General features: G+C 42.4%; 1 protein-coding gene across 2 annotated transcripts in view; it reads right to left on the minus strand.

The window, feature by feature from the left end:
- Positions 1–5,374: 5,374 nt before the first annotated feature.
- Positions 5,375–12,078, minus strand: part of ALKBH3 (alkB homolog 3, alpha-ketoglutarate dependent dioxygenase) — a 51,522-nt gene continuing 44,818 nt past the window's right edge. For both annotated transcript variants that reach the window (XM_065403760.1, XM_065403761.1), the window contains exons 9-10: positions 9,804–9,902; positions 5,375–5,991 (exon numbers count right to left, since the gene is read on the minus strand). In XM_065403760.1, the coding sequence (XP_065259832.1) occupies positions 5,899–5,991; positions 9,804–9,902 (192 nt within the window). In that variant the 3' untranslated portion in view covers positions 5,375–5,898. The remainder of the gene's footprint in view (positions 5,992–9,803; positions 9,903–12,078) is intronic.

Consider the following 12,078-nt stretch of genomic DNA (forward strand, 5'->3'; position numbering starts at 1 on the left):
AAGCTAGTGTTAAATGCTTTTTAGCCAAGTCAATGGTGCCAACACTTGAGGAGGATATTCTGGGCTGCACGAGCACCTATCATCTGTCACTTGTCCTAAACCCTATGATGAAAATCTACCCCTTTCTGCCAGGACTGCTGCACGGGGCTCTTCAGCATAACCCCTTCACTGCTGTCCCACCTCTCTGTGAATTAGTGTTCAGGAGGTAACTTGGCCACATCTATCAGACCCAAAGGGAGAAAAATAAAAATGGAGGGAATTAATCTGACATGGTACAAATGAAGTAAATCTAAAAACACCTTACCCTCGAACAGAGATTTTTCCATAAAAAGACACACGTCAGGGGCTCCATGAAGCCCACTAGAACCATACTATTACTATAGATTTTACATGGAAGGTGCTCAGATACTACAGTGATGGGTAACAATATAAAACCCCAAGGTAGTTTCATATGCAACCTAAACCTCATCAAGAGGTTTATACAGGAATACTCAATGCAAGTACTAGAGGAATAAGGGTTACAGCAAAGAATGGGGAGACAGGAGGTATTAATGTGATCTAAGCCATTAACTTGCTGTATGACTGTGGATCTATCAGTGCTAGTTTCAAAATGGCCACCATTTTGCATTGTTCTCAATGGGAGAGAGAGGCCAGAGCTCATCCATACCAAAGTTGGCCACTGCCTCCATTATCCTACTTCTCTTCACCATCCCTCAGGGGAGCTTGGTTTCACGCATCTGGAACAATAGGAGGTAGCAGCCATTTTGAAAGAGGGCATCTTAATGGAGGACAACTTATAGCCTCACTTCAATTGAAAAAAGCATGAGATGATGGCCATTTTGAAAGAATGCATTCTTCACATTTCTCTAAAGGAGAAGATTTTAATGAAGTAACCTCTGCTGACAGATAAGCGTTCAGTTATATAAAAAAAGGCACAAAAATTTACCATGCATCCTAAGTATATTTTTAAAAAAATACCCATTGTGCTGCACTATGTGTTGTGCACTATGCACAATGTGCTGCAATCTAAAGCAGCTGTAAACCCACTTTAACTGGCCAACATGTTCAGGCTTCTCTAGAGTGGTGTAAAGCAACCAATGCATCCTAAGGAATTTGGCCCTAAAAGGTTAAAAAAAATGTAGATGTATTTTTAGATAAGTACCTATCTTCATATTGTTATAAATATCATATGGCTAGATTCTCTGAGTTTCTTGTTTTGTGATCAAGTATGAATTTTTTAATTGAAAAAAGATGGACATTCCATCACAGAAATATAAGGGAAAATAAAGAAAAAAATCTAAAGTCTTCAAAAATCAATTTTAATCTGGGACCACAAACACTGCAATGTCTTGATTATCATCACATGCTTATTGCATGGTGTCATTAGAGGGCAAAGTTAAGGATGCCCTGAGCATTTACATATCTTGTTTGGATTTAAGTTTAACCTTGCCTCTGAATCTTCTGCTTATTTAGGGGATAATTACAATACATTTTATCCTAGATTACCGATATGTATTTTCAACCTTCACTCCCTCTTACTGTAGTTTTTGTCTGGGAATACTATGTAGTCTATTATACAGGCCTAGGATGAAAGAGAAAGACACTCTGGCGTGTGAGGGGTATACTCTAATTCTAAAAAAAGTCTTTGGGATGAAATATTTCATATTCAGTCTCAGAGAGGATTTTTTTTTCAAATCTGTAAAATCAGAACAAAATCCCTTCAACTACCTTTGAGTTATCAAAAGATAAAATACGACATTTTCCATTTAAAATAAATTTTAAGCCACTGCTATACTCAAAGAATGAAAAAGAAATATGGCTGAAGTTTATTACTTGAAGTTTCAGTTTTGCTGATCCTCAGTGAGGCCTAGGCCTTTCTGCTGTCAGGACCCACCCTCCCATCCACATTAAACCAGCATTACGAGCATTGAAATCTTATCTTTGTGCATGGTAACTTTGGGAGCTATGAACTATCAGGGCTAGTATCTACACAGAAAACTTCCTCTGTAGATAGATTTCAATGTAGAAACAGATTCTGAGCCAGATTCTCTCTGCCTATTCTGGCCATTTTCTGCTGCTCAAGTAGTGCAAAATGGTAGACGGTTGCCCTACCTGGCTAGCTGATTATTTCTCCAGTGTGGGGAAGTTTTCACCTGGCATAAAGAGGCATTATCAGCCTTTATGCCAACTACCCCACCCACACGATGTATGGGACAGGAGAGAGCATGACACAGCATACTTTCACTCAACCAATTCTCAACTGATGTGTGGTCCCAGAGGAAACACAGCCAGCTGGCACAGAAGTTAGAGCAGCCCCTAAGCTCTCCTGTACCAACTGAATCTCAGCACAGGAGAGAATCTGGGTGCTTATGCATGGCTTTTAAAGTCTGTAGGAGTTGACCTCTCCACCGTGAAGCTTTCAGCACCTCAAGAGAAGGATTTCTTTTTCTTGGGAATCCCACAGGGAAATTAAAATATAACTTATGTTAAGGTTACAAATCTCATGACTTCTAGAGTTTAAGTGCAAAAACTGTGGTTCTCATACTGTACTAATTATTAATTTGCACATACTGCATATGTGCTGTATTGTCAATTTCTGGATTGGTACCTAAATGTCTACATAAATATGAATTTACAGAAACCACAAAATATACAGGATGTGTAGCATGGATGAGTTAATGTTACAACAGAAATTTTAACTTCTTCCATTTCCTCACTTTTTGAGCATTTAAATTCCTAACCTTAATATTACTAGTTAATAGAGAAACATGCATTAATGTATCAAAACCCCAATCAATGGGCATAGAGAAGCCAGTGGTAGGTTTAGAATCCATGGGTCAGACCTCCAGCTACAGTAAAATGTCAGAGCTCCAACTGAGCGACAACAATTTACACAACTGAGGATCTGGCCCTGTCTCTGGACATGGCAGGGTAAGGACTCTGTCAGGCTTAACACACACTTGCAGTTTATTCAAATAGGCGGATGTCCCCTTTCCCTTTTTCACACTTTACAGGCAGCAGTAAAGGCGGCTCACTATCTGAAGTAACCATTGGACTGTGCTTCTGCCTGGATGTAGTGCTGGGCAGCAATGAAGGTTACATACATAAGTACAAGCCTCTGGCAGGAGTCAACTCAGGCACCTGGTTAAGGAGAAATAGTTCTTTTTGTAGGAACTACATCACCCAACATGGCACCAGGAGTCTGCGCACAGCACCAGATGACAACAGAAAGCAAAGCAAAGCAAAGCAAATGGCTGTATCCTTCAACACCAACTTCTTATAGTTTTATCAGACCCTTCCATCTGAAAGTAAGAAACCGAGTCAGGATAACATCAGGAAACCAGGGTGAAAAACCCCCCAAAAGCATCTAAAAAAAACCTGGGTTTATCTACATCACCTCTTCATTTTAATAACTCTTTCCCATCAACATTCATGCACTTTAGAAATACAGTTTTAAATGCTGTACAGTGCTTTAGGCAGACATCATAACAGTATTATACTCGTGTGATTCACTGAGAAATCAATTCTGCCCAATTTAGAGCTTGAGTACCGCAGTGGCTTGAGAGTTTATCCTTTACAATCACCAATAAAAATGAAAATTTACGCATAGCAGACAATTAGTCACTTGACTGTTGTCAGCAGGGAACAATTTTCTTCCATAATGCAGGACATAGCACTGGCTAATCAGAAGCAGACTTTTTCTAAATGCTGACTTACTCTGACAAGAGAGAGGGGCATCATCAAGCTTAGCTTAACTGATGTGAGACAATACAGAGAATGTTTATCAATGCTTGTGGTCCCACATTATATAGAAAATGAACATGTACCATCCTGCAGCCTAGCATAGCTGACGAACAAGTAACTGTAGAGAGTATTTAGCCACATATGGGCATATCTGACTTTGCTTAACAGTGACCATGAATTCATTGGTTACAATAGCAAGCAAGACAGGTAGGCAAGGCAAGCTTTTAAGAGTTCCTGCAAGACTACCTAGAATTGGGTTTTAGCTGCTGTTTGCCTGTCTGGAACACAAGAGGTTTGATGGAAGTGTTTTTCACTATTACCTGAATTTGTGAGATTACACATATATACAGAAGAATTTTCTAATGGTCAGAGAGCAGGATGAGGAGTCAGGAATAGTGGGTTCTCATGACAATGGGGAAATAATTTAGGCTCAAATCTTCAAACGTAGTCAGTAGTTTTGGGCACCCAATTTGAGATATCCAAGGCCAGAGTTTCAGAGGTGCTGGACACCCATAACTCCAACTGAAGTCAATGGAAGTTGCAAATACTCAGTATTGCTGAAAAATCAGACCCTAAGTATCTCAAATACAGAGTCTCAAAATCTGAAGCACCCACAATCCTTGGCCACTTTTCACAGTGTTGACCTTAATTTCTTTGCAGCTTAGATTTCCTATTTATAAAATGGAAATAATATTCCTCAACCTTGTCGGGGTGGTGTAAGGCTTTATTTATTATTATTATTTATAGTGAAGCAGCAAGGCAACATAGTCTAGGGGGTAAGGCACCGGACTGGTAGTCAGGAGACATGAGTTCTACTCCTAGATTTGTCATTGACTTGTGGGTAAATCCCTTCTCGTTTATGTGCCTGTTTCCCCTCACACTCTTGTCTGTCTCACCTATCACTTAGGGCAAGAGCTGTTTGTATAACACACAGCACAAAGGAGCCCTGATCTTGGTTGGGGCCTCTAGGTGCTACTGTAATGCAAATAACAATACAACTTACCTCCTTTGTAAAGTGCTTTGTGATCTACAGAGTAAAAGTACTATGTAAGAGCTAGGTTATAGTATTTAAGGAAGGCTACGATTTTGTCATGGATATTTTTAGTAAAAGTCCCGGATAGGTCACGGGCAATAAACAAAAATTCACAGAAGCAGTGACCTGTCCCTTTTACTAAAAATGTTCATGACCAATGGGGAGGGAGAAGGGTCCAGCATCCTGCCCTGCTGTGGCTGGAAGCTGCGGCCCCTGCCCAGTAACTGGGAGTGACCCCAGCCCATGGAGGCTGGGGAGCTCCTGCCGCCCGGGGACCTCTGGGGGATTCCGCCCCCCAGGCTGGGGAGCTCTGAGGGTTCCCCTGCTGGCAGCGGTAACTGAGGAGCTGCTGGGGGTCTCAGGAACTGGGGAGCTCCAGGAAATTCCCTGCAGAGGCTGGGGAGCAGTGGGGGATTCCCCTCCACTCTGGGCCGCAGGGGTACTCCACAGCTCTCGGCCACCATGGACGGTGGGGTACCCTGCAGCTCCCAGCTGTTGCAGGCTGAAGTCATGGAGGTCTGTGGAAGTCACGGAATCCGTGACTTCCGCAATCTCCATGACCAAATCGTAGCCTTAATTATAAGTGCACCAAGAGCCTCTGAGTTGATGTGCTATGTAAGTGCAAAGTATTATTTATAGACACACCTACATGGTTTAATGTACACCAGCATGACAGGATTATTTTCTGTTACTTGTCTCAGCTATAAAAACCCATTCACATTTTGCCAGGGTAGTGGGGTGGTGGTAAAAAAGCACTGATCACTGAAGCTGCTTTCCCATGGGTGAACTCTCATATCTTAATTTTATGCAAGCATTTTCACCTCTCTCAAAAGGGACAGGTCACTACTGTTTTTTAAAATCAAACAAAACAAAAAGTCTATGAATTAGCAAAATCAAATAGCATCTTATGTCTGAAAATATGACAGTATCATCTGCATGTTACAGGAAACTTGTGACTGTCACAGTTCTCCATGACGACAGCTCTGTTCCCCTCTCCCCATCAGATGTTTGACAGTAACTGTGAATCCATTATGGCTTCTTGCTCCAAACCAGCACCATGTCTGAGGCTTTGGATCTACTGTGATGTTATATCCAGTAATATCCAAAACAGTTGTCTTCATTCACCTTTGCATTCCCTCAGGGTGTGGATAAATGGTCCTAAATGTCAAGTTTATCCGTGGTTCCCTGGCATGATATTCCTTAGGTATCCGATGCTATAAACATTATGAACAAAAAGAATATGGGTTTGCATAATTAAAAACACATTTAATATTCAAATACTAAATATTTTGTATCCTCATTTTACAGGATGGTGACATTACTCACTTTTCATAATAATTTGATAAGTCATAAAACCCATGTCCTGACTGCTCAGGGCCATTAAGAAACCCACAGAACTTTTTGTAACAGTAGAGTGGTTAGGCCAAATTACAACTTCATTAAGTTCTGTCTTCCTAAATTGCCTATGCACTTTCAAATGCATACTGTGTTTGTCACTGTCTCTCCTAAATGCAGGACCATTACATAGGAGTTTAAGTGGAGTGATCTCTATATATCACTTGGAGCTGGTGGCACCTTAAAGACTAACAGATTTATTTGGGCACAAGCTTTCGTGGGTAAAAAACCCACTTCTTCAGATGCGTGGAGTGAAAATTACAGATACAGGCATAAATATACTGGCACATGAAGAGAAGGGAGTTACCTTACAACTGGAGAACCAGTGCTGACAAGGCCAATTCATCAGTGGTCTGATGGTGTGGCTGATATGGTTGGGTCCTATGATGGTGTCGCTAGAGTAGATATGGGAACAGAGTAGGCAATGGGGTTTGTTACAGGGATTGGTTCCTGGGTTAGTGTTTCTGTGGTGTGGTGTGTAGTTGGTGAGTATTTGCTTCAGGTTGGGGGGCTGTCTGTAAGCAAGGATTGGCCTGCCTCCCAAGGTCTGTGAAAGTGGGGGATCGTTTTCCAGTATAGGTTGTCGATCACTGATAATGTGCTGAAGAGGTTTTAGCTGTGGGCTGTACGCGATGGCCAGAGGTGTTCTGTTATTTTCCTTGTTGGGCCTATCCTGTAATAGGTGACTTCTGGGTACCCGTCTCGCTCTGTCAATCTGTCTCCTCACTTCCCCAGGTGGGTATTGTACAGACAGACAGCTCTCTCTCCAAGTGCAAACAGATGGACATCATACCAAATGGACTGAAGGTAAAAATTCCATTGCAATTGACGTACTACACTGACTATGGTGAGAGATTGTGCCACGCGCACTCAAAGAAATTGTGGAACCACCTGATCAGCATCCTGGACAGCAAACAGGAGAAGATCAAGAATGAACTCTCAAAACTGGAGACTCGTATACAAAACTAACCTTCCACACAAACTTCCACGTGGCTGGACTTTACAAAAACGAGACAAGCCATTCACAACGCACACTTTACTTCTCTACAGAGGAAAAAGGACAGTAAACTAACCTCCTACATGCCACAGGGGGCTACAACAGTGGTACCCTTAACTCACCCAACAATATTGTTAATCTAGCCAACCACACACTTAGCCTGGCAGAAGAGTCTGTCCTATCTCGGGGACTCTCTTTCTGCCCCACCATGCCCATGATACAGTTCTGCGGTGATCTAGAAGCCTACTTTCGCCATCTCCGACTCAAGGATTATTTTCAACACACCAGTGAACAGCGCACTGACCCACAGGAACTCTCCTACCAACTCTACAAGAAGAAGAACTTTGAATGGACTCCTCCTGATGGTCGAAATGACAGACTGGACTTCTACATAGAGTGCTTCCGCAGATGTGCACAGGCTGAAATAGTGAACAAACAGCATCACTTGCCCCATAACTTCAGCCATACAGAACGCAATGCCATCCACAGCCTCAGAAACAACTCTGACATTATAATTAAAGGGGCTGACAAAGGAGGTACTGTAGTCATCATGAACACGTCGGATTATGAACAGGAGGCTGCCAGGCAACTCTCCAACACCACATTCTACAGGCCACTGTCCTCCGATCCCATGAGGAGTACCAAAAGAAACTATACCATCTGCTCAAAAACTCCCTGCTATAACACGGGAACAAATCTATACAGACACATCCCTAGAGCCCCGAGCAGGGCTATTCTATTCTATTCCGCTACGCAAGTTCCATAAACCTGGAAATCCTGGACACTTCATCATCTCAGGCTTTGGCATTCTTACAGGAAGATTATCTGGCTATTTGGACTCTCTCCTCTGACCCTACGCTACCAGCACTCCTAGCTATCTTCGAGACTCCACTGACTTCCTGAGGAAACTACAATGCATCGGTGATCTTCCTGAAAACACCATCCTCTCTCCATGGGCCACCATGGATGTAGAAGCTCTTTACACCAATATTCAACACGAGGATGGCCTACAAGCTGTGAGGAACAGTATCCCTGATGGGGCCACGGCACACCTGGTGGCTGAGCTTTGTGACTTTGATTTCAACAATTTCCACACCACCATCAGCCTCAGCCTGGACCAATCCACACAAGAGATCCACTTCCTGGACACTACAGTGCAAAGAAGTGATGGTCACATAAACACTACCCTATACCAGAAACCTACTGACTGCTATACTTACCTACATGCCTCCAGCTTCCATCCAGGACACATCACACGATCCGTTGTCTACAGCCAAGCCCCAAGATACAACCGCATTTGCTCCAATCCCTCAGACAGAGACAAACACCTACAAGATCTTTATCATGCATTCTTAAAACTATAATACCCACCTGGGGAAGTGAGGAGACCGACTGACAGAGCGAGACGGGTACCCAGAAGTCACCTACTACAGGATAGGCCCAACAAGGAAAATAACAGAACACCACTGGCCATCACGTACAGCCCCCAGCTAAAACCTCTTCAGCACATTATCAACAATCTACAACCAATCCTGGAAAACGATCCCTCACTCTCACAGACCTTGGGAGGCAGGCGAATCCTCACTTTCAGACAGCCCCCCCAACCTGAAGCAAATACTCACCAACTACACACAACACCACAGAAACACTAACCCAGGAAACAATCCCTGTAACAAACCCCTATTCTGCCTACGTTGCCTACTCTGTCCACATATCTACTCTAGCGACACCATCAGAGGACCCAACCACTACAGCCACACCATCAAGGGCTCATTCACCTGCACATCTACTAATGTGATATATGTCATCATGTGCCAGCAATGCCCCTCTGCCATGTACATTGGCCAAACCGGACAGTCTCTACGTAGAAGAATAAATGGACACAAATCAGACATCAGGAACGGTAACATACAAAAGCCAGTAGGAGAACACTTCAATCTCCCTGGATGTTCAATAACAGATTTAAAAGTAGCCATTCTTCAACAAAAAAACTTCAAAAACAGACTTCAAAGAGAAACTGCAGAGCTACAATTCATTTGCAAACTTAACATCATTAATTTGGGGTTGAATAGGGACTGGGAGTGGCTGGCTCACTATAAAAGCAATTTTCCCTCTCTTGGTATTGACACCACCTCATCAATTATTGGGAGTGGACCACATCCACTCTGACTGAATTGGCCTTGTCAACACTGGTTCTCCACTTGTAAGGCAACTCCCTTCTCTTCACGTGCCAGTATATTTATGCTTGTATCTGTAATTTTCACTCCATGCATCTGAAGAAGTGTTTTTTTTACCCAGAAAAGCTTATGCCCAAATAAATCTGTTAGTCTTTAAGGTGCCACCGGACTCCTCATTGTTTTTGTGGATACAGACTAACACGGCTACCCCCTGATATATATCACTTATTGATCTTGCAGAGATGCTGTTCAGCTTAAGCTATTAATTTTGTGGGATGCATTGAGATTCTTTATGGAAAGAACTGTTAATATATAGTGAAGCGTCATGTTATTGCATAACACACATCTCCCAATAGCTTTCCCAGTAACTCATATCCTCACTGGCGTAGTTTGTGGAAATTGAGAAAACTATACCACAATGGGAAAAAGCTTGTTCATGTTGCCCAAATATTCTCACCTGCCAGTCTTCCTGGGTAGCTCCCTCCATCATCAGTAAAGTTCCATGAGGCAATGGGATCCGCACTCTTTCCACATAAGTATAGTCCCCATTCTCTTCCTAGAAAGAAGAAATAAAAATACAGAAGTGTGTGCAGAAGAGGGAAACACTGCATTAGGGGACTCCACATCAGAGCTTAAAACAAGAAAGGGGTCCCTCAACAGATTATCAATTAAGACTTTGGTCTGATAAGGTTCTCATTGTACCATGAAGAGCAGTTATACTACTCCGTGTGTCACGGTCAGGCAGCAGCTATATTTCACCAAGGTTCATAATTTTAAGGCCAGAAGGAACTATGATTAGTTAGTCTGACCTCATCCATAACACCTAGAATTTCACCAAGTGATTCCTGCATCAAGCCCATCACTTCCACGTGAGTTAGACTACAGCATATAATTTAGATACGCATTCGGCCTTGCTTTAAAGACTTCAAGTAATGGAGAATCCACCACATCCCTAGGGTAAGTTGTTCCAATGGTTAATTAACCTCTCTAAAAGAAATCATGCCTTATTTCTAATCTGAATTTGTCTAGCTTCAGCTTCCATCCATTATATATTTTATTCTGCTTTTGTCCGTCTGTTAGATTAAGGAGCCCTCTACTATGCAAAATCTCCCCATGTAGGTTCTTGTAGACCATGACCACGTCGCCTCTTAAATTTCATTTTGTTAAGATAAATAGATTAAGTTTCTTTATTCTCTATGTGAATAGTGAGGTTTTCCAGATCTCATTTCATGCTTGTAACTCTTCACAATCCTTTTCAATTTATCAACATTCTTTTAAAAGAGTGGTCATCAAAATTGGACACACTATTCTAGCATTGGTCTCACAAATGCCATATACAATGGTAGTAACACCTTTCTACTTCTACTTATTCGTCCCCTTACTATACGTCCAAAGATTACATTTGCTTTCTTTGTCACCACATTGCACTGCTAACTCACATTCAATTGGTTATCCACTATGATCCCTAAAGTCCTGTCTGAGTTGTTGCTTTCCAAAATACAGTCCTACATCTTATAAGTGACCTACATTCTTGGTTCCTCAATGCAGGACATGTGTTTATCTGTATTAAGACGCATATGTGACCGTGTGCACCTGGGGTAGCCCTCACTGGAAATGCCACGGTCAGGGCAGGCTGCGAAAAGCTGTGCAGATACTCCCAAGACTGGTGGGTAACAATGAAGTTAAACTCCCCAACCAGTCACAAACTGTGCTTCTGATCCACACTGGTTATCAAGAAGCGCAAAAAAAAAAAAAAAAAAAAAAAAGGCGGGGGGAGAAATCACACAGCCCCCTTATTGCACTCCACTTCTCTGGCTCCCAGTCAACACAACTTCTCACTGAACTGGACCTATTTTAAAATTCTTCCACTATATAAAATGTTCTTCTGACCCCAAAGGACCAGCCACATTGCCAGGTCAGTATTAGGTTGGATCTTACCCAAAATACCATGCTGCCAGCCAATCCTTTATAATAAACCTTTAATTTTAGAGACTAAAGAAAAAGGAAAGAACAAGAAGAGAGATGTTAAATGGTAAAACAGTTACATACATACAAAGATTCAACATCCATGTATCAGGTTCTTAGCAGTATTGGTGAGTTTGCTGGCTTGAAAGTCCCTCTGGAATACATTCACAATTTGGATGGGTCATTCAGTCCTTTGTTCAGAGACTCAGTTTGTAGCAAAGTTACTCAAGAGGTAAGAAGCAGGATTGAAGACAAAATGGAGATGGTACAGCTTGTTTGAGATCCCTGGTCTACACTACAGCACTACAACACTACGCTGAAACCTGAGCGAGAAAGTTGTAGTGCTGTAAAGTGCCAGTGTAGACAAGCTCTTAGGCCCCGTCTACACTAGCAAGTTTCTGGGCAGTAAAGCAGCTTTCTGCGCCGTTACTCCCGAGGTGTACACACGGACAAGCCACTTTGTGTGCAGAAACTATGCAGTTGTAGTGCTCTAAATAAATCACCCCGAGAGGCATGGAGCTTTCTGTGCCGGGGCTACAGCGCTGCGGTGCCAGTGTAGACACCGTGGTGATTACAGTGGTGCGATTGGCCTCTGAGAGGTGTCCCACAATGCCTGTTCTCACCTCTCTGGTCATCGGTTTGAACTCTAGTATAGTGCTAATTTTTAAAATCAGAATGCCGTGCAGTACTAAATCAAATGTCTTACAGAAGTCTATTATGCCAACAGTTATCTTTGTGAACCAAACTTGTAATATCATCAAAAAATG

This window comes from Emys orbicularis, chromosome 4 (genome assembly GCF_028017835.1).
Source record: "Emys orbicularis isolate rEmyOrb1 chromosome 4, rEmyOrb1.hap1, whole genome shotgun sequence".
NCBI lineage: Eukaryota > Metazoa > Chordata > Testudines > Emydidae > Emys > Emys orbicularis.